This window comes from Tachypleus tridentatus, chromosome 9 (assembly GCF_004210375.1).
Source record: "Tachypleus tridentatus isolate NWPU-2018 chromosome 9, ASM421037v1, whole genome shotgun sequence".
In the NCBI taxonomy this organism is placed as follows: Eukaryota; Metazoa; Arthropoda; class Merostomata; order Xiphosura; family Limulidae; genus Tachypleus; species Tachypleus tridentatus.
The window spans coordinates 37,657,085-37,679,719 of NC_134833.1; the positions used below are offsets into that span (position 1 = coordinate 37,657,085).

General features: G+C 32.5%; 1 protein-coding gene across 7 annotated transcripts in view; it reads left to right on the plus strand.

Annotated features, from left to right (window-relative positions):
- The window catches only part of LOC143225080 (uncharacterized), a 57,448-nt gene that overhangs the window by 7,699 nt on the left and 27,114 nt on the right, over positions 1-22,635 (plus strand). For 6 of the 7 annotated variants that reach the window (XM_076453805.1, XM_076453804.1, XM_076453801.1 and 3 more), the window contains 3 exons: positions 7,256-7,405; positions 12,757-12,822; positions 16,993-17,216. In XM_076453805.1, the coding sequence (XP_076309920.1) occupies positions 7,326-7,405; positions 12,757-12,822; positions 16,993-17,216 (370 nt within the window). In that variant the 5' untranslated portion in view covers positions 7,256-7,325. Of the gene's footprint in view, positions 1-1,454; positions 1,565-7,255; positions 7,406-12,756; positions 12,823-16,992; positions 17,217-22,635 lie in introns of all 7 variants that reach the window. The other variant, XM_076453803.1, reaches the window with a different exon arrangement.

Below are 22,635 nucleotides of genomic sequence, written 5' to 3' on the forward strand. Positions count from 1 at the left end.
CTTCAATTTCCAGTCTTTGGAATTTCTTTTACATGTTTGGAGTGAATCTCTTATCTTCTGTTTCCTTTTCTATTGCACAATTTTCACACCTTTGCCTTCGTTGTACCACCCTGTTATATTTACTGTTCATCACTTCACCTTGTATCTGAGGCATTTTGTGTTCTAGAAGGGTTTTCTGAAGAAATTTGTTCTTTTCACTACATTGGCTTATACCTCATTTTCTGCTCTGTATGTCTTTACTTAGCTTCTCTGCTGTTGGTATGGGGTGCTCTTTTAGCTAAAGTATGCCTCCCTTACACTTATTTCTGTGATCTTCATTGAGCTTCATTTCTTTGGTTGGAGGTCTTTAGAGGTATTCCTAACTCACTGAAGATCCAGCTGAGTATTGGTCCTCATTTTCTGCATTGGCTTCTTGTTTTTCTTAACCTTGTAATTCTGTTCCAATATCTGCATAATTCATCTCTTTCCTTTCCATTCCTACTTCATGGCCTTCTTATCTTCCTTTCACTTCCTGACGTTAGGGTTATTGTACATCTGTGATTATCCTGTTGGGTCTGGCTGCACAGAAACCTTGCTGCCTCTCTCTCTGCTTTGGATGTGTATACAGTTGATGCTTCATGCACTTTCTTTCACTGCATACACTACTGAACTTGACTGGGCCTTTCATTCTACAAATTCAGTTGCTTGGGGAGGTGATTACTCTTTTTCTCCTATCTTCCACTCATCAATTTTTCACCCCCTGTGTTTGATTCAAGCTGTTTGATGTCACTTGGCATGTACATTTTCATTTTGGAGCTCCTGTTATTGTTTTTCTACCTTGGGATTAGTCTGTGTCTAAGGACCTCTTACAGGATGGGTCTACTGTCTCATCTGATTGATGTATTTTTTTCCCTGGATACAGATGCATACATGCTGTTTCATATTTTGTCACATTAATTTGTCACCTGTACCACCCTTTTGCAGTAATTAATGGTCTTTTTTTTGTCACTATAAGAATATGATTAATTTGAGTCTCCTGTGAAGAAAAAGTTATTAACCCTATGTGCACAGTTGAGGATCAAAGTGTGCATACCATGGCTTTTTACAGAGTGCTAACCAACATGGTATTAGGTATTTGATATAAGAGGTTATCAACTATTTGTCTTAGTATACATTTAGTGACAATTCATGGTAGAGGAGAGTAAATACCAGATACAATGAACAGGTATGGTTAAAAAAAATTTGATGGGAAGCTCAAAGGTTCTAGAGGTTTTGCGAATGCAGTATGTTAATCCGATGGACTAAAATACTTTATTCTTTACACAAACATCACCCTGAACTATGATTTATCTGGGTAAGACTGACATTATTGATTCACACACATTCATGAGTACAAATACTTTGTAATACAACTAATTTTTTTTTGTGCCAATAAACTTGTACATTTTACTAAAAGTTTGCCATATTTCTTGCAGATGCAGTTAGTAATCTTGGAATTGCAGTCAGTATTCCTTCTCCAATATAGGATTGACTTCAAGCACATTTGTTTAAGGGCTGTTTCTGATCAAAACATTAGCAGCCTTTAGTGAGTTTGTTTTATAGCTTTGTTGCTCATTAGTAGAGTTAACAAATTGGATAATTGAACTAGACAGAAAGTGTTCCAGATTTATTGATGATGTAGTGTTTGGTAAACTGAAATCTGTCAATTTTTGTATTTCAAAGATTTCACAGTCTTAGTGAATGGTAAAAGAATGTAGGAGTTTTAGTATTGTACATGAATTATAAAAAAAATTGAAGATTTGTAAAGTGAGTAAGGGACATTGATTCACTGTTTAAAAAAATACATCTATCATTTGTGCAAGAGAAAAAGTGTTGTGTGGTCAAACTTTTTTCTGGCATCTTTGTATTCCATTATTATGGCTAGTAGCTGTAGTAATAAGTTTAACTTGGCTGTATTTTCTGCATATTTAATTTCATGCCAAGTGTCATTGGACATGAATTCCATTATTAAAAAAGGATCCAGAACACTTGTTGAAAATTTTAAAGGTATAGAAGTACTTACAAGAGGGTCAGAATGTTTCACTGAGAAATCTTGCTCATAAATATTTGTTTATACAATTATGCAAGTCTGTCATTTTTATGTTAGTGTGAAAAAGCAAAGTTTGTTTTTGTATAATTTATACTTGTGAATGGATATCCAATGTACGCTGAAGAATTATTAGCAAGTTGTTCACACTAAAGACAGAAATATGAAATCCTATAATCCACATGTTTTGAAATGTGTATCTTTCTTCATCAGTGGCAGAATAGGATGACAAAGTAAAGTGGAACGTGTAGTTAAGTTACAGTAAACCACCAAGAAAACCTGAAAGTGTTTTGATTAGCTTTCAAAGAATTGTTGCAGGTGTGACTCATTTCTATTGTGCAATATAACAGGAAGCATGAATGTTGGATATAAAGAAGCTACGTAGGTTTTGTTAAAAGCAAAATGCCAAGAACATTTATAGTGGGAATTTATTAATGAAAAAATGGTGTGTTATAAGGATTGTTTAACACGCAGATATTAAATATACAAAACTAAAAAGATAAAAAACAAATGTGGCAATATTATTATAAATTAATAATAACTACTAAGAAAGTTTAGGGATATAAATAAAGAATTTACAGAAAAATTGTCGGACAGAGAACCAATTAATGGTCTATGTCTTGTTCATGTTAGTTGCATTAAAGACAAAAACTTAAAAAGACAAGCTTTATTTTGCTCTTTAATTTCCTTTCCTGTGTAAGTTCTTGGGATTTTTTTATATTGATGTACTCAATAAACATTTTTTTTCTCAGAACACTGATCATTCAGAAATGTTTTTCTTCTTTGGGAACCTTTTTTTCAGTTGGACAGAGGCAGACAATTTGTTCTTTACATTTGGATTCAGCATTATTAAATTATTTCTTGGCTTCATCTCTAAATTTTGTAATATTTTCTTTGAATGTCAAGGTATCTTTATGCTGCTTGTAGGATTTTAGTGGTTTGATATTGTATGTGATATGTTCAGATTTTTTTGGACAACATGTTTGTGTGATATTATGAGGATGCTTGCACTTTCCCATATTTGTTTAATGTTTTGAGGAACCTTTTTACACCATGAAATGATCAAAGATGGACAGCTTTTTGTATTTTTAGGTTGAGATTTGTTCAATAAGCACTTTAATAATGGGTCATAGTTTGGCAAGACATTTAGCTTTAATTAACTAGGTTCTCTAAACATGGAACAAACAATAGACTGTTTAGTTTTTGGCATTGCAATGCTAAAATAAATACAGGCAATATTAATTAAGTGATCAAAGCTAGATATAAATTGTACAATACAATAATATTGCAGATATCAAAAGCACACTTATGCTTATCAAGTGATTGATCGAATCTACTACTAAAAAAACCAACATAAGTAACTATCTTAGCATACATTAAATTCTGTTGTTAATTGGCTGAAATAGAAAAATGGGCAGACCATGTGATATTATGACTCGTTTGAATCGGTCGTTTTCATCAGTTAATTATGTATGCAATGTAGTTGGCAAAATTATCCAAACAGGTTGTTGTTTAACTTGTTTGGTGGAGAGGTGATAGTTTTTTCAAATGTTGGTTTGTTTGCAGCATTTGAAGATATAATTGGAGGAGTTTTATACTGCATAAGATTAATTTTTATAATAAAAGACAACTATTACACACCCTGCTGACTATCAATTACAAAATAAAGTTTTTGACATACAATGTAATACACTGTAATATACATACATATAATTTAAAAACAACAAAGATCCTGTTGGTCTATGTATATTGTCCAGTCCAATAAACTGAACTTGAAAATGAATCTAAAACATTCATAGAAAGTCTTTATTTTTCAAATATTTTAAATATTTATTATGTCTTCTCTTAAATTCACTTGAACTAATTGCATCCATTACGACCAAAGTAACCCATTTACAAAAGGCCAATCACCTTGTTTGGAAAATAAAGCTGTCTCAGCTGAAGATGACTCCAACCCTGGAAAAATTAATATTTGTGTTCCCTATTCTTATCATTCTCACCATTAAGTACACAAAAAGATTGATGCATTGTCATTATCAGTTTCCTTAACAATTTTAAAGACCTTTAATTCTTTTAAGAAAAATAATTTTTGGAAATCTTAACCTATTATCCCATGAACCCTTTCCTTCTATTGAATGATCTTTTTAAGGTAAGAAGCCCAAGAATTAATACAATACTCCAAATGTGGCTATTTATTAAGAAGTTTGGAAACAGTAAATTGCCTATATTCTAAATGTTTTGTTTCATTGGTTCTTCTGGACATAAAGAAGTCATCTTCTGTTATTTTTGCAACCTCATTTACATTTTTAAAAAAATAAGTAGATAGATGTCAGCTACTATACTTATGAATGATTTTTTAAAGTTGTTCTTCAGGGTGAGCTCCATCATTTGAGCTGTGCAGTGTATTTGAACAATCTGTGGTACATTTTCTGCTAACAGTTTGCCCACATCACATCTAATGCTGAAATTGATACTTGTACAGCTACTCCTAAACATACCAATATGGATTTATATTCATCATGGAATAAACTAAAATCTTGGAAAGCTATCTCCTGTCCTTTCAGAATATTCTCAGATTTTGATGGTTTTTTTTTGTTTACATTAATAAGTTTGAGATACACAATGATAAGATAAATGCTCTTTTCCAACATGCATGATTTATGTGCCAGTTCTATCTGTGCTACAATCAGTTATCAAGGAAAAAATTTCAGCAGCATACAGTTGTTGTTACTTGCATTTCCTTCAATAGGATTTCAGAAATTGCACTGATGAACATTAATATTTATATTATTTGTCATTGTAGTAAGTTCTGTTCAATGAGTTGTCTTCAGCTATCTTGTTAGTCTTTGTAAAATCAATAAATGACATTTTGCATATTTTGACTGTTCTATGCTATCCTGAAATTTTTTTTTCCATTTTTATACAAATGCCAAGAACATTGGCTATTTTTTGAAGGATTTTTTAAAATATTTTTTTCTTTTTATTTTCTAGATTTCTCATGATTTTTGGCAGATTTTTTTCTGTCAACTGAAAATTACAATGATTTCACATTTGAGTTATTTTTTCTTTCCAAGAGATTGAGTGCAACACTATTCCTAGGGAACCAAGTGAAATAAGTGATTCATGAGTTGTATGTTATTTTAAAGGCCAGATTATAGAATCAACTTGTAAACCAAACAAAATTTGGCTTTCAGAAATCAATTTTTAGCAGATTTAATTTGTCAGAAAACATGAGTAATTATTTTGTTTCAATTTTGTGTGTGTGTGTGTGTGTGTGTGTGTGTGTTGTGTATAAACATTTTCTGGATAGCAGTGCTGTACCTCCTAGTGGCTCAATGATATATCTGCAGATTTATAGTGCTAAAAACTAGGTTTTGATACTTGATTGTTGCAGCACAGAAAGCTCATTGTGTAGTTTTGCGTTTAACAAATGGTGGTGGTGCCAAAACCACCCCCACTGTTTTGTTACTTTTTCACTTAACCAAATTGTTTATTTGGTATAAATATGCTTTCAAAAGAGTGTCTATAACTGCATGAAGTATATATATAATTTGACAGTGTGTATGGTTATTTATCTTATAGATTTTGAAGTTTTGGTTTGAAACTATTTTGAAGATTTTTGAAATAGTTCCTTTCATTTTAGATTATTCGTTTATTAGTTCTAGTAATTTTATTGATATGTCAATTTTAACTATCGTGATACTCATTAAAATATCACTGTACTTTTTGCTGACTGAAGTAATTGACTTCTTCCTTTCAATCATACAAACACTACAAGATGGAAAGCTTTTTTGGTGATGATAACTTTAACTCTCAAAATGGTATCACTGGCACAGTTTTTGGGTGGTGTGCATTATTAGTTTGTCAAAAATATTAGGTCAAGATCAGTTGATATTAAATATTCATAGTTTGTTTCATGAGTTATTTGTTTGAATACATGAAACTTAACAATACATAAAAATCATAGAAATAATTTGCCACCTCACTTGAGCACATTCTATCGTACTTGCTAATGTTATTGTCAAATTTGACATCCATGTTTGGATAGAATTGTGTTTGCAATAAATGTTTTATTTATTTCAACTGATGCATTATTATTAACTAGAATACAAGAGCAATTAGAGATACTGTATACTCTCACCTCACAGCTCCTTTGTGAGTTTATGCATGAACTTATATTGGATAATGTCAAATCTTACTTTCAAAAACTCTGAAAATCTTTTCCAAATTGAGAATAATCAAAGATCCAGATCAATGTTTTTGTAGGTCAAGACTCATCTTATTTAATATGCACAGAAAATTTGGTACAAATCCAATTATGCTTTACTAAATTATTAGCCCCAAACCACTAAAAATACCTTATTTGCCTCTTATAAAAGATGCCTCAAAGTGATCCAAAAGCTGGATTTGTATCTGGGCCAAATTTGGGGAGGACTTTCCTACACTGAATTCCCATCTTATGTAAAAGTTGTGTATATCAACCTATTCATTTTCGGTAAATGGACACAAAGATGCAGACAGACAGACAGACAAATACACATGCAAACAAAGCTGATTGCAGTACATTTGATTCTCCATGGAGAGGGTAAAATATTGAAAGAAACGACAGTGCCCTTGATTGTCACTGTCTAAATACTAGAACTCTTGCATTTTCCTAGCTAGCTACTGTTTTTTTTTAGTGTACTTGTACTAAGATTGGTAAGAGATTAATACATTATTAGAAGTTTATTGTACTTTTAGTTAGGTAGCAATTTTTCAAAGAATGGCTAAATTGTATAGTCCACATATATATATAATATACAGATATTTGTATATGTAGATACAAAACTGATTGTACAACAAACAGTAGTCTATAAGTCATGCTGAACTATAACTTTAATAATGCAGAAGAAAAGGCTAATTTTTTAATAGGCAAAAGAAAAGATAATCTAACTTTATCTGAATTACTTTTTTGATAAGTTAATAATAAAGTAAAAACAATTAAATAGTTTTGACATATAGTCAAGTTTGATTGTTCAAGAAGTGAAATTTGCTTAACATTGCACTTGCATTTTGTTTTCATAATTAAAAAGATAATTCAAAGTTTTAAATTATATTTTATTATGCAGTTTTGATCAGTAAAGTGTAGATTATGTAACATTTTGCTTTTCATGAAACCTCACATTTCTAAAGCATTGCTGTGTATTTCAGGTTTTGCAATGCTAGATTTGATTCGTTGATGTACATGGAATATTAGAATTTGCTACATACATGAAGGAGAATGACTTCTCTGAATGAAACAACAGTTTTATGCCGAACCAGAGCTCAGGATTTGAAGAGTGTAAAAAAGCTTAATTGCTGGTAAGTTTAAGTAGTGTTTTTGAATGAATTTTATTATTTAAAACATATTTCAAGTGTTATTTCAGAGGAATGCACTTCTACTTATTTTTTCTTAAATAAGTATCAATGATTGGACAACATGTACAACATGAATTTTTGGCTATACAAAATGTGAAAGGTGAACTTTTAGTTACTTTTTGAGTATAATGTTCAAGCCAGAATCTGTTTTCTATCAATTTTATAAACTAGTTGTTAACCATAATTTTGTAGAAATTATAGAACAATATAAAAATGTTTCATAGATGATGAAAAGACCAAAATTCAACCTAAAGAAATAAAGTTTTAATCTTATTCATCCTTTTGGATAATTTTGTAAATTTCTTACCCTTAAGAGATCATAACCTTTTGTCCTTTTGATGCTACTTTCATCCCTAAGATCATATTACTAGTCCTGCTTTGAACTCTTTCAACTAACTCATATCCTTTCTTATTAAAGATGAAAACTGTACACCATATTTTAGTTGAAGCCTAACTAATGATAGCACTTAGTATGAATTTATTGATTCTTACCAATAACTGTTAAGTTGAATTAATGCCTTATTTGAGCACCTAATTGGCATTATTTATTGTTTCACAGGTTGTATAACAGTAGTAATATTTTGTTCCTCTGCACACATATTTAGATGAATAATAAAAAGAAATCTACTATTTAAGAGTGAGGTCAGTTATTAAGCACATTTTGGTTGTTTTATAAAAAAGTTTCATCTTGATTTGCTAGATGACAGCACAGATCACTCTTATACAATGACCATTTATGACCTTTCCTTGCACAAACATACCTGCCAAAACAATTTCAGTAAAAGTAAATAAAAAAGAATAAATTAACATTCAAGGTGATAAAAAGATAAAGTATTAAATCAACAGATGTTATTATCTGAGTTTAAAAAACACCATTTTTTTTGTTTTTTTTTAATTATCAAAACAATATATTAGACCTCTATATAATTTTCTTTGAATTTTCAGTGTGGCCAAACATGACAACTGTATGGTACTATACTTCATGGTGTGAGATATGTATGATGTCCTCCCTGTTAATTGACATAACCCTATTATATGATGGATTCAATTATATGCACATACAGTGAGTTAGAATGAAGTTCAAAGGTGTGGCTCTGTAAATATCACCTTAATGTCAGTCCAGTGCTCCAGGGTACTTGTATCATTCTGGAGAAACATTCCAGCTTTGCTGGCCCATAGTGTAATCCAGAATTAGAGATTCTGTCAAATATAATTGACAATATGCTTTACCATTGAATTATAAAAACAAAGCATATGTTCATTTATCAATCTATTTCAATGAAATTGCTTTAAAAAATGGAGGGAAAGTATTCAGCTTTTTTTTCTTTCCAAAGTTAGGTATGATGTGAGGATGGCAATACTAAGAAAGTACAGAAACAAGCTTATGGTTATTATTAGAATGTATAGCATTCTTCAGTTTAAGGGTTCTTTTTTCATGCAGCTGACAGGAATTCAACATTTAGCTGTAGATAAAGGTTATTGTTGGAAAGATTTAGTCCTTTATATAGTAATTTTTTTATGTTTTTGTGTATTCATTCCTACCTTATTTCTATACTTTTTGGCATTGCTATTTTTACATTATGCCTAATTTTTGTAATTTTGTTATTATTTGTTGAGAGATAATTACATCTTTTTACTTGTGGTGTGTGTTGGTTCTTCTTGCAACAGTGCATTGCCTGAATAGTTTGAGTGACTTATCTACTGTAATGCCAAGAAACTTTTCTTCAGTTATGCTCTTGAGTAGGTTCTCTTTTATTTAAAACAGGTGATCCAAATCGTGACAATTGAACTGCATTACCTTGCACTTCTATAATTAAAGGCCATTCACCAACTATTTATCCATTCTGTGGCATTTCAATATCCTAAATTCAACTAAAAAAAGGTTTTTCTTACTAGTAAAATTCACTAATTATATTTCTGTCACTGTTTTTATTATAAATAAGAAAGAAAAGTGTACAAGCACTTATCATTGAGCCTTCACTAGGTAAAAAACAAAAGCCCAGTGTGAATGGATTCCATTTATATTTTGAATTTTGTTATTCGACCATTCTTCAAAACTAATTAACTAGTATTCACCAATCCCAGCTTGATCAATTCTCTTAATGCAAATCACATCTTTAAATATTAATAATAATGAAAAAAAAATTAGTGAGGCAAACACTTTTTCCCATTAGTGAATACACACACACACACACACACACACACACACACACACACACAATTCTGACAGTTGTTTAGGAATAAGATTAATATTTCTAAGGAAATATTAATCCCCTGGGGTGTTCAAGGACTAAACAGTCCTCCTTCAACCCCACACTTGGTAGAAATTGAGAAAAAATTTTGACTTAATAATTGGATAATTTGGGTTAAAGGATGGATAAGTGCAACTCTAATCTGGTAAATGTTAGTCTGGTAGGTGTGGCAGATGACAAAGCAAAGGCAAAGCCAACCTCCGACCGAAGGTTTGTTTTTTAAAAAATTTTAATTAGAAAACCAACTAATTTGTAATAAAAGTTACAAAGATTACATGTTAGTAATGTAAATAGTCATTTGCATTTATACATGTATTTAATCAGTTGTTTATCTTTTTAGCTAAGTTCTGGAAGGTTGTCTAACTGTAAACATAAAATGTGTAGTTCTAAATGTAATAAATTCACAAAATACACATTTACCCATACTTGTATTAATACAAGTTTTATAAAAGACATAAGTGTAATATAAGTGTATAAAAACTGCTGTTTAATATATGTAGATTTTTAATGAATATATACATCTTATAGTAAATGGAAATGATTGGTTATAGCAATGGATTATTCATTTTATGGATAAAGTACTTAAGTTCCAGGAGTTATACCTACACATCTTTAATGCACAGGTAATGAAGAGTAGGTAGAAGGTTTCTAAAGCAGTCATTACCCAATATGGTTTGGCAGTTTTTGAAATCATGATGCAAACTGGTTTTCACACCCACTGTCACTGTATGCACAGGACTTAGAACTTTATTTCATTGTGCTAGTAGCTTCAAATGCAATTTGATGTTCATCCAACCTTGAATGTTGACATGTAATAATTATTTTCTGCACATGTATGTTAGGTTACTAACCCTTGATCAAATCTTTTATCCAGCCACTCATGACAGCTACAGGTATCTTGGATGTGGTTAGTGATTTACAAGCAACAAAACAAGACTGGTAATTTATGTGAGAAGTAAGAAGGAAATTATATGATATGATTCATAACACACTTGAAATGTTTTTTTAGAAGGAATTGTGATGTCAAGCATGTTACAAACTCAGATAATCATTATTCACTTGAACATTATGGTATGTCACCACTGACTGAATAAAATATTGAACGAAAAATTCATCTGATAGTTAACTGTACTTTTTTCTTCAAAAAACCAAAACATACAACAATTTGTTTGTACTTCTAAAGTTTAACAATGCTTAACATTAGTTGTGTCTGAATTTTAAAGTAATATTTGACACTTATCATGTTATATTCAATAAACACAATGAACAGCTAACCCCTTTACATTAATTATATCGTACAAATAATAGATACATTTGTTTGTGTTATCAAATAATTTTCATTTTCTTGTCTTGATACATATTTTTATTTCCATTCGTACATGTGTGGTTTGATAAACCAACTTCTCTGTACTTCTTTCATTGATATAAACATAGAATAGCTTGTAATAAATCATTAAGTAAACATAAACTGTCACTTATATTGTATATAACCACAGTATTATAGGTATGTATGTAGTACAGTTCACAATAATGAACTTCAAAAGTGATATCACTGTTAATGAGTGGATGTAAGAATTGAGTAATGAATAATGTTTGACACATGAAGTGACAATGTTATTACAGCTCTTAATTTATATTACAAAACAAATTATTTATGGTATCTGGTTGAAATATTCTGTACATAAAGTGTCTCTTCCTAAATCTGCAAGTTTCATCATGTTTGAAGGAGTGTATCAATTATATTAGGAGAGAGCATCATCACCTACAATCAGTTTTATATGATTTTAGTTGTTTCTAAAATAAATAAGCTTAAATGGTTATTCAGTTTTAATCTGTGTTTATTCTGCTTTCAGTATGTTTTTAATAGAAGTGAATGTGAAAATGTGATAGTGTTGGTTACTAATTTACATAAATTTGAAAATTAGTTATAAACCACAAGTTTAACTTAGAAAGTGATATGCTTAATAGTTTAACTCAAACGGATGGTTTCAGTTAACATATTTGTTTGTAATATCATTTATTTGTAAGACTATTTCAAAAGTACATTTGTAAACTTTAGTCAGGAGTAAGTTTAATTATCAGTCATGTGATAATTTTGACAGAAAACAATATGTGAGAGAATGATTTTCATAGTTACAAGAATGGTTTTTAGTACATTTATGCTTTTTACATTTTACAGGTCCTGGATTATTTGTATTAGTTTTCATCTTCGTCACATACTATATAACATTTTTAAATACAATAGGTAAAGAATGAGGCTTTAATTAATGGAATGTGATAAAATTTCTGAGAGAAATTATGGTGATATGCTTTAAGATATACTTTTTATATATTTTGAAGAATACGTTTTGTTGGTAAATCATTTTTACAAAATTATCACATATTGTCAGGAGGTGTTGACTGAGTGTGATTTGAAAGTTTGATTAACAGCAATTGTTAAAACATGTTTTACTTCAACAATGAAATTAAATGATTTGGTTCAAAACTTTAAAGTACAAAAAGTCAGAATGTGTTTGTGTATAAATTGTCATGCTTATTTTGTGTAGAAGTGATGAGCTGATCATTAGAGAAGTTTTAAAAAGAACGTAACTAACACTTCACATTTGAGTTAACTTGAGAAATACATAATAATGTTCATAATTAACCCTTAAATGGCAGCTGTCATCAATTGATGCTGCTACCTATAACATTCCTGCTGTTTAAGTGTTGAAACTATGTTTTGAGTCACAATAAAAATTAAAATAATATATTTATTAATTATGTCATTATTACAGTATATGACATATTTAATGTAAATTTCTTTTTTCATTAGTATTGTAATGTGATGATGTTTAAATATTGCTACTGGTTGTTTTTTATTGCTCAGCAGTTTGTTCTTAAGTACTTAATTTCTGCATATATTTTTATAGAAATACTGATATGCAATGATTGTACTTTGTGTAATTTCAAAACAAACTAATCTGAATGTGTGTGTGTGTGTGTGTGTGTGTGTGTGTGTGTATTTTAAATATATTTGTATTAAAATCTGCTTTGCTGTCACAGGGGCAGTGAACTGTGTGATGTCAGCATTATCAAGCATATGCCTAATGTTGAAGTTTTGTCCCTAAGGTAAGAAGAACATTATTTTTAATGAAAGTTTTTTATTAATGTATTCTGTTGTACTATATGCATACAGTATGTCATAAAATTGTTCTTACGTTAATTTTATTATATAAGGATCTTACGAAATAAATTGAAATTTGAATTCAGTTCTGTACATTTAAAAATGTTTTAATAATGGATCGATATTGGCCACTGCTAAATGATGTCATGATGTGGTGTATCAGGATTTTTAGAAAGCATCTGATGAAGGGTCATATAAAAGACGTGTTAAAAAAAATTCTCTCTGTAGGTGTGGGTGTTAGGTCAGAAAGAAAACTAGTTGGTTAAAAAAAGTTTGAAGTTACTATAAATGAAGTTCAGTCATAAGTCAGATACCTGAGGGTTCAGTGTTATGATCTTTTCTCTTTTTTGTTTTACATTTATGATATAGATGAAGAAATACTATAATTTAATTAGGTTTGCACACAATATCAAGGTTTTGGTCATTGCAAGTTGTGAAGATGGTGATGATGCTTTGCAAGAGGATTTGATTACTTGATGATTTGGAAAAGTAAATGCAGGTGGTTTTTAGTTATAATAAATATAATATTATAAGGTAATTAATGTGGCATATCATAATTTGAAATGTGAGTATAAATTTGATAGTGTTACAGAAGAAAAGGATCTTTATTGTAATTGATCACTCTCTTCAACCATCCAAGCAATGTGCTGTTGTTAGTGGCAGGGTAGGTAAGATTTTACCTTTATATATATAATATTAAATACAATTCTAAAGAGGTAGTAATTTAATTGTGTAGGCCACTTATGGAGTATTGTGTTCAATGCAACTTAATGAAGAACATTGAATTGTTGGAAAGTATCCAGAGAAGGATTATTAGGATGACACCTGGGATATAAAGGCAGTCATATGGAAACAAATTAAGATTTATGAAAGTGTTTTCTCTTAAACTGAATGGTTAGAGTGCTGATCTGATTAAGGTGTTTAAGATTGTTAAGGGAGTTAATAGTGTTGATGCATCATTTTTTTGTACTTAATGGTAAGAATGGTAGGATTAGGGGCCACAAAGGTTTTACATTGATTTATCAGAAATTTTCTTCATTGCATACAGTAATTGTCTTGTTTTGAAACTTACTTTTTTGCACAGTTATTTGTTCTTGTTTTTCTGATTCTTTTAGCCAGAATCAAATATCTACTTTACAGCCTTCATTAACAGCAGGTGTTATTGATACTATTTCTTTTACCATGTGGCTCTTATGTTTCTTTAATATGTTAGTGTATCATGCATCACTGGATGGTACTTCTCCACCCACTCCCTCACATCCCAACATTTCATCTGATCTCAAGAAAATTTGTTTCCTATATGATTTTGTCATTACAGATAATTTCACCTGAACTGGTTTCCAATTCTTTGGAGTGGAACTAAATCTCACTGCCTTTGTTTTGCCTGTAGCCAGGGGGTGTCTATGACATTTTTTGATCTGTTGTTTGCAAGTGATTTATACCAAACCCTAAGTTCACTTACTGCAGCTAGTGAAGTGCTGTCAATGTCAGCCTTGTATATATTGACCAACTCTTTAATTTGGTCACATTGTTGTGCTGTAGGCTCTGACCATTCTGGGGTAGATCCTGATGGTAGTAGACACATGAAGTTTGTAAGGAGAGTTTTGTGACTGGACAGACAGTCACATATTTGTGAAAGAAAGTGATCAACAAATGGTACAAATACAACAATACGAAAGTACTCCTCAGGGCTAGTGGTTTGTGGGTTAGCATGGTACATCTGTCTTTTAGCCTGCCTTGGCATTATGTCAATTTGAAGCTCACTACACAGAGCTTGAGGCTCACAGAAAATGTTGTTAAAATCATTCATAGTATTATTTCTGAGTGAATGGATTAAATCTTCCACTATTTCTGTGTGATACATTACAGCACCTAAACCAATGTTCTGTTGCTGCAGTAAGTTGCACAGAGGTAAACTAAAGGAAAACAATTTAGCAATGATAAGTAGAGTGATGATGAATTCTGGCTGTGTTATAGAACACAACAATTGATTGGCTTGCGTGGCAGAATCTCTGTCTTGCCAACCTGATATGGTCTCAAGGGCATCTGCAACTGCATGGATTAATTCTAGAAAGACTATGACTGAGTCATGCTTCTCAACCCACTGGGTGGGGCAGAGACCTTTCAAACTTTTTTTTTTTCCAATTCAGGTGCTTTATTCTCCACTGTAAGAGCCAAAGCGTGCTTTTGTTTGGGTGTATTGAGAAAGTTTTCAATACTAGAAGTTACTCCCATGCAATTTTCCACAGGAACTTCTTTACAAGCATCAGAAATTGCCAAGTTTAGGGAATGGGCACTGCAATGTACATGGGGTGCAAGTGGGAATTTATCAATTATGTGTCTCTGGACACCATTGAGCTTCCCACTCATAGAGGCAGCACTGTCGTACCCTTGTCCTCGCAGGTAAGCCATGTTAGTACCATATTTTGTCAGATTGGTTATGATAACATCAGCCAAGTTTCTGTCTGTCACATCATAAACAGGTATAAATTGCAAAAAATCTTCTCTCGTTGCAGAAGAGTTGTCATTGGTATGCAGATATACCAATATACTTTTTATAAGACATTGATGTTAGGCCTAATATATGTTTAAACTCTACAATCTTTATTCATACTCTTAGAATTTTTCAAGAAGAATGAGTAAAAAATACTTTTTGGGCCACATTGTCTGCCATATTGAATACCGTTGATGCATTTGATGCCTGAAAGAGCACATCAATATAGCTGGAACACAACAAACTAAGTAATGGTCGTAACAATGTTTACTAGTCATTCTTCTCAAACTCTAGAAGACGAAATAAATGATGTAGTGTTAAAAATATAAGAAGCCTAATTTTGATTTTTTTTATGTTAAGTACAATTAATAATAACCATTACACTTTGAATTTGTAATTGTTATATATAATACATCTAATGAAGATGGTCTGCTGCTGTAAGCTGAAATGTCGCAGTTTTCATTGTTGTAAAATGTTGCATAATTCAGTCTTTTCTTTTATGTTTTTATTTAAAAAATTTCCCTGGGGGCACACTCCCAGACTTCCCTAGCATGGCTTCACACCTGCTGTGCTTGCATGGAGCACTCAAACTACTCCCCCTTCCCAAATGACCATTTCTGGCTATGTTTCCCCTGCCTGTATCTCTTTACTTCTTTGACTACATTTGCATAACTTGCATATCTCTGAGCTTTACATGTGACAGTTGTCAGGAACTTCCTTGCAATTTCTATTTCTAGTGATTGTCAGCTTCTTTCACCAGAGTGGATCCTTCAGGATTTTGGTGATTATGCTGTTCATTAGGTCATCCTATAACTTATTCATTCACCTCAGTAACCCATCATCTTCTATTGCTCTGGTTCCCATTTTCAGATCTTTTTTTTAGTGATGGATACTTTGAACTTGTTATAGTAAATCTTCTTATTTATACCTACCTTGTTTTCATTGCCTCTTCAGGTATTGATAAAGATCACTTTATTAAATTCTTTAATCTCCTTATTGCTGTGCACTGGCTTGCTCAACTGACTACTGTTGATATAATCATTGATATTGCCATCTTTAGGTAAAGTATAAAAATTTGTTTCAAATAATTTTGATAGTTTTGGTTTCTAGATGTATTGTTTCTTGTTAGAATCTGGACTAACATATGCTATAATATTTCATTTTAGTAAATGTTTAAGTTAAAACAGTTATATTTATTTACTAATGTAATGATCACAAACATTGTTGCATTTACCAAAAAGTTCCTACTTAATGTAAAAGATTTTCTAAAAGTAAAAAAGTAAATAAAACATGTATGCAATAAATGGAAAAGTTGTAACTGTGAAGGTTGAGAAACATTGCATATTTCTCATTATGAAATTGCATGTGTGTGTATGTAAATGCAGTGTCTGTTACCATAAGAACTAATGTTAATCCTTTAGAAGTGTTTACAACTACATTAAATTAAAATCAATATTATTTTATACTGAAAATTATAATTACAATTTGGACACAATTTGGCGGAAATGTGAGTAATTATACATATATTTACATTACATACCACTGAGAGAGATTAAAAGATTTATTTTTCTTTGGAATATGTAGATGTTCATTGCATACATGAACTTTATATTGTTTTTAGTGTGAACCGTCTATCCAGTTTGGCTGACTTTGCTCATTGTCCAAACCTTCAAGAGCTTTATATAAGGAAGAACAATATTTCTAATATCAATGAAATTTGTTACCTACAAAATGTATCAAAACTTCGAAGTCTTTGGTTAGCTGACAATCCATGTGCAGAGAAAGAAAATTACCGCATGACAGTCCTACGTACATTGCCACATCTTCAGAAACTTGATAATTTAAGTAAGTTTCAGCATGAAATGGTAAAATCAAGTACAAGTAAAAATGATTTAAAATATATATAGTGTAAATTCATGCAGAAAGTATGTTTAGTCTGATTAATTATTAGCTAATAAATATATAGATATGTCAATTGTTATTTCATTATAACTGTCTGATTGTTATGATTTTTTATTTTTATCACTAACATCTGAATAGTATAATTTTAACTTAATTACCTGTATTTGAGTAAGTTTTATAATATATGTGATGGATTTATTTGTATTGTCTTTGTTTTTATGTGGAAATGTAAGACCCACAACAAAACTAAGATATCAAGAAATGTTTTTTTCAGCAAAGTTTGCTCATTTAAAAAGAATATTCAAGATGCTTCTTACCTTTAGTAAAGCTGTAATTGGATTTGTTAACAAAAGTTTTTCTTTTTTGAGGGTATTTGCTTTCAGGATACAGATTGATTCTTTTTTCCTGAAGAATACAATTTTCAGACAAATGCAAATTACTTTTGTCAAAGGGAAACATTGTAATTAGACATTTGGATACTCATGACATGATGGCATTTTCCATAAGGATTCTGGATGACCAAGTGTGATGTTACCAATGCCTGTCATTATATTCCTATAGCAGAATTTTTTTTTAGGTTACTCAGGTTTGTGTACAAGGGTCAGGTGCTTCAGTTCCAGCTTTCCCTTTTAGTCTTGCATCAGTGCCTTATGTCTTTTCCAGAGTTCTTTGAGTCTTTTCTTGTGACCTGCATTTTTTGGGCCTGTCCATATATCATTATGTGGACAATTGGCTCCAAATTCTAAACCTTTTTCTCCAGAAACCACAACAGCAGAATTCTTTATCAGATTGGAGAAACCTGTTTTGTCACTGATGAAATATCTTATCCATTCAGATGTGTTTTTAAATACTCATTTAAGTTACACTCAACAAAACCCTTTCAGGCTTCAAGCCATGAAAAGAGCCATCAGTCATTTATCTGATTCCTTCTCCTGCATGGATGGTTCTGTCTCTCTCTTTTGGGGACATGGGCATCTCTTGAACCTCTCATTCCTTTGGGCCAAGCTTATGTGAGATCCCCTCATTGGTTACTGTGCAACTAATGGATCATGCATTCTAATCCTTTGGATCATCCTTTCTCATTACTTGAGAGCAATATCAGTGATTGCAAATGGTGGATGGATTGGAGCAACACTACTATTGGGGTACCCATTCTACAACCTTTTTATCAGATGCATCTCTTCAGCCTTGGAGAGCTTATCTTCAAGGTCAGGAGTTCCAGGGTACTTGGATAGAAGTTGAGTCTACCTTTCATATCAGTGTTCTCAAACTTCTTTTGGTACATCAGGCAATGGTTCATGGTCTGTCTCTTTTGAAGGGAAGAATTATCATAAATTCTGAAAATTTCACAGATTTCTTAAAAAAGAGGCACGCATTCTTGAGATCTCTATTTTTGGATCTTTGATCTTCTCTACTGAACTTGTTCTCATTATCACTTTTTTAGCTTATCAAGATCCAGAAATTATGAATTTAATTGCAGATCACTTGTCTTGATCCAACCATATTTTTCCAACAGGATGGAAGCTACGTCATAGGATTTTCAGTGGGTTTATTCTCAGTTCAGATCTTGAATGCCTTTAGAACTCATTGGAATTCTCAACTACAGTTATTATTGTCTCCAATACCTAATCCTCAAGTGTTGGCAGTAAATGCATTCAGTCAGGATTGAACAGGTTTACATCTGTGTGCCTTTTCCCTGATTCAGTTATTATCCTGGATTCTAAATGTGCTTCATTCTACTCCTTATTGAGTTATCTCAGTTGCTTATTATTGGCTATCTCAAGTGTGGTTCCTGTTTCTTCAGTATTTGCAGAAATGTTCACCTCAACTTTTTCCGTATTGGAAGTCTCAACAAGACATTCTCCACCCAGATATTTGAAAATTCAATCTTTATGCCTGGAACTTGTGCAGTTCTGGCCTAGCATAAGGGCTTAACTTTAAACATTTTTTCTGCACTTAAATTGTATATTTTGTTGTTGCTGGTTTGGGGATGTAAGATTTGTTTGCAGTTCACGTGCATAAGACTTTATCATTCCACATTTGTCCTGCTGTACCTGATAAGTCTTTTCTTCCCAAGACTAGTAGTCAAAGAAGGGGAAAGATCCTTCTCGCTAATCTATTTGCCATTCATAATTCACCTTTATGACTGCTCCATTTCAGATTATTTGTCATGTCCTTCCAGGGCCCTGAAGTGTGATGTGACTTGTACTAACTTGTTTCAAGATACAAGGAACTCATTATTTATTCAATGGGATCCTTCTGCTTCCTGTGACTTATATCCAATTACCCTCACAAGGTGGCCTTATAAACTGATTCATACTGTAATGGATTATAGTTACAGGAGAGGAATCAATTGCCCTCTTCAAGACATTGCATGGGCTGGTATGTGGACTACTAATACTTCCCTATCTCATTACAAACACGTTCTGACAGTATCTTCTGTAGCTATTTTAACAACCTCTGTTGTACTTTAACCATAAATGAGTATCTTCCACAGTCCTTTATTCTCTTATTTCCAAGGTCCATTTATTTTTCACTGGATCCCACTCTGTGGTGAGTGTTGCCCAGGCAGGTATGCTTTCTCTTCTCAGTTCTACACTAGCAACTACTTTCACTATAATTAATACAGGTTGAAACGTTCTATTTAAATGGGGTGTTTCCTAAGACCATTTAGGCACCTTCTGAATGGTATTAGATTATTATGGATCACCACCCATGAACAGTAATGAGTAAAAAAAATTGAAGGAGATCCTGCCCATCCCTACTGATCTTCAGATTAAATAAGTTGGTATTGGTTTGCTTTTAAAAATGTAGGGAACATGGTTCACCTATTGAGCACTGTTCCTCATGGCTTCCCAGTGCAATTTTACCTTTGTAGACTCTACTACCTACTTACCTCCTCTAGTATTGAGTTACTGGGGTGACAAACAAAGGCTTTTTTCTCCAGAGTGTTTGTGTGTGTTCTTGCACTCTTAGAGAAGAGTACAAACTTTGGGATTCCCCTATTAGGGTCCCTAGATGTTTTTTTCCCAAATGTCAGTAGGAGTGGTCACAAGTCTCTGCAGGATCCTCCTTGTAATTTAATTTCAGATTTGACATGAAGCTATCTGGTTGAGGAGTGCATGACCCTTCTCTTTGTTCAATGTTATTTTAGTCTGTTGTTCATGGAAGGTGATCCTCTATTTCCTCGTAATTGTAAACACGGTATGGTTTCATCATGGGTCCTTGGTTGAGCACAGTTTCTACATGCCCTCCATAATTCCAACGTCAAGTAGAATACTTCTTGTCCACATGGTTAGGGAGTAAGGATGAATGTTAGTAATTCTAGACCAGATGAGTTTTGTTCCTTTGGTTGAGCATGGCACACATGATCCTGTAATTCCAGGCCTGGAATATTGCCTTTTATAGACCTTTTTGGCTGGAGGAGAAAGTTTGTCCTCTCAGGTGGAGCTTACTTTCTAATTGTGATTCTGGTGGTGTGAAACGTATCACTCTATGGCTATCGGTTGGGATCTATTTACAATATATAACATTGAGGTCCAATAATCTTAGCCACTAATGTAGGATATAGGTGCCACACCCTCTTAACTCTAACCCCTAGTTGTGGAACCTCAACAATGTGGTTGGGCCTGGCCTATACTGATGATTATTTGTATTCTTTTCTATCTTTGATATAGGAACTAGGCTCCAGGGGAAGAGCATACCTGTTTAATGTGGTGTTCTCACCTTGTACTAGTTTTTCTCTTGATACACTTCTGTTCTTTGAAACTTTCTGTATAGATCATGCCTGCACTGACCACTCTGCATCTCAGTGTCAGATCCTAGCTATACTGTCAGTGTATGATAAATACGTTTTGGAAATTAACATTTTCCTAAACTGAAAAGGCATTTCCAATAATATTTGCTTTTGCTAACACTCACCCACCCTTCTTTTCCACTAAAAGCCTGTTTATATCTCAAATTGATTACATTATCAAGATGAGGTGCTTATATACAGTGCCTAGATAGAAGGCACATGGAAGTTGGTAGGGAAATTTGTAAATTAGAATTTGCCTTAGGCATTCAAGTGGGTATAAAAACTGGAGCAAGTGTTCTCAATGTGTAGATGGGCAGAGTGGAAACTGTGGAGATTGATTAATAGGTATGATAGTCAGTGGAGGTATTATTGGAGTACATTCTCAGGTTGGGAAAATGTTTTAACTTTTATGGAAAGCAAACTTGCATATTGGGATATCAGATTAATAAGTTTTAAAAATAGAAAGTACAAAGTAGAATAAGCAAATATATATTGCAATAATAAAAAACTTCTTATTCTAACTGAATATGTGAAAACTATCTCAGATATGTAAATGTATGACATGACTATTCTGCAGTTAACTCCTGAATGTTTTTCCTGATGCCTAGCACTAGGCTATTGTCCCATTTTTCTCCAAGCTTGGGAAGGATCCCAAGATTCCTTCAAATTACCGTCCAATTGCTTTGACGAGCTGTCTCTGTAAGACCTAAGAGAGGATGGTTAATGCTTGTTTTGCTTGGTTCTTCGAATCAAACAACTTCCTCTTGCCCACCCAGTGTGGGTTCTTACAACAGTGCTACACCATGGACCTTCTCATAAGCCTTCTCAATGGCAAAGAATATTGATACAAGAGAAAGGCTTCTCTGATTAAGAAGGCTTATGATACAACATGGAGGTATGGCATTTTGTGAGACCTCCATATATATGGGTTACATGGCCATTTGCCTATTTTTATTAAAAATATTTTAATGGACAGGAGATTCCGAGTTCGTGTGGGTTCGACACTTTCCCGTTCTTTTCTACAGGAACTTTAAGTCCCTTAGGGTTGTGCTTTGAGTGTCACACTTTTCAGTATAAAGAATGTCATCCCTGAAGAACTCCCTTTCACTGTTGCAAATAGGCTCTATGTCGACGACTTTCACATCTCATATCAGTCGTCGAACATAAGGTATATTGAGCAGCAGCTACAGACTGCCCTCAATTGTTTACTAAAGAGGACCATGGTAAACAGCTTTATCTTCTCTCTCTCTGAAACCGTTTGCATGCACTTTTGCCACCAATGAAGTATTCATCTTGATCCTGATCTCCGTATCGGTGAAGTTGTGCTACCTGTGGTCTTTGGGGCTTTGACCATAAGCTAACCTTTATACAACACATTAAGCAGCTATGGATCGAATGTACAAGAGAACTGAACATCCTCTGTGTCTTCTCTTCCACCACTTGGGGAGCAGATTGACTTTCTTTGCTAAAGGTCTATCATGCTCTTATTTGATTGAAACTCGACTATGGATCACTGGTCTATGGCTCTGCCAGACCATCGGCCTTAAAGATGTTAGACCTTATTCA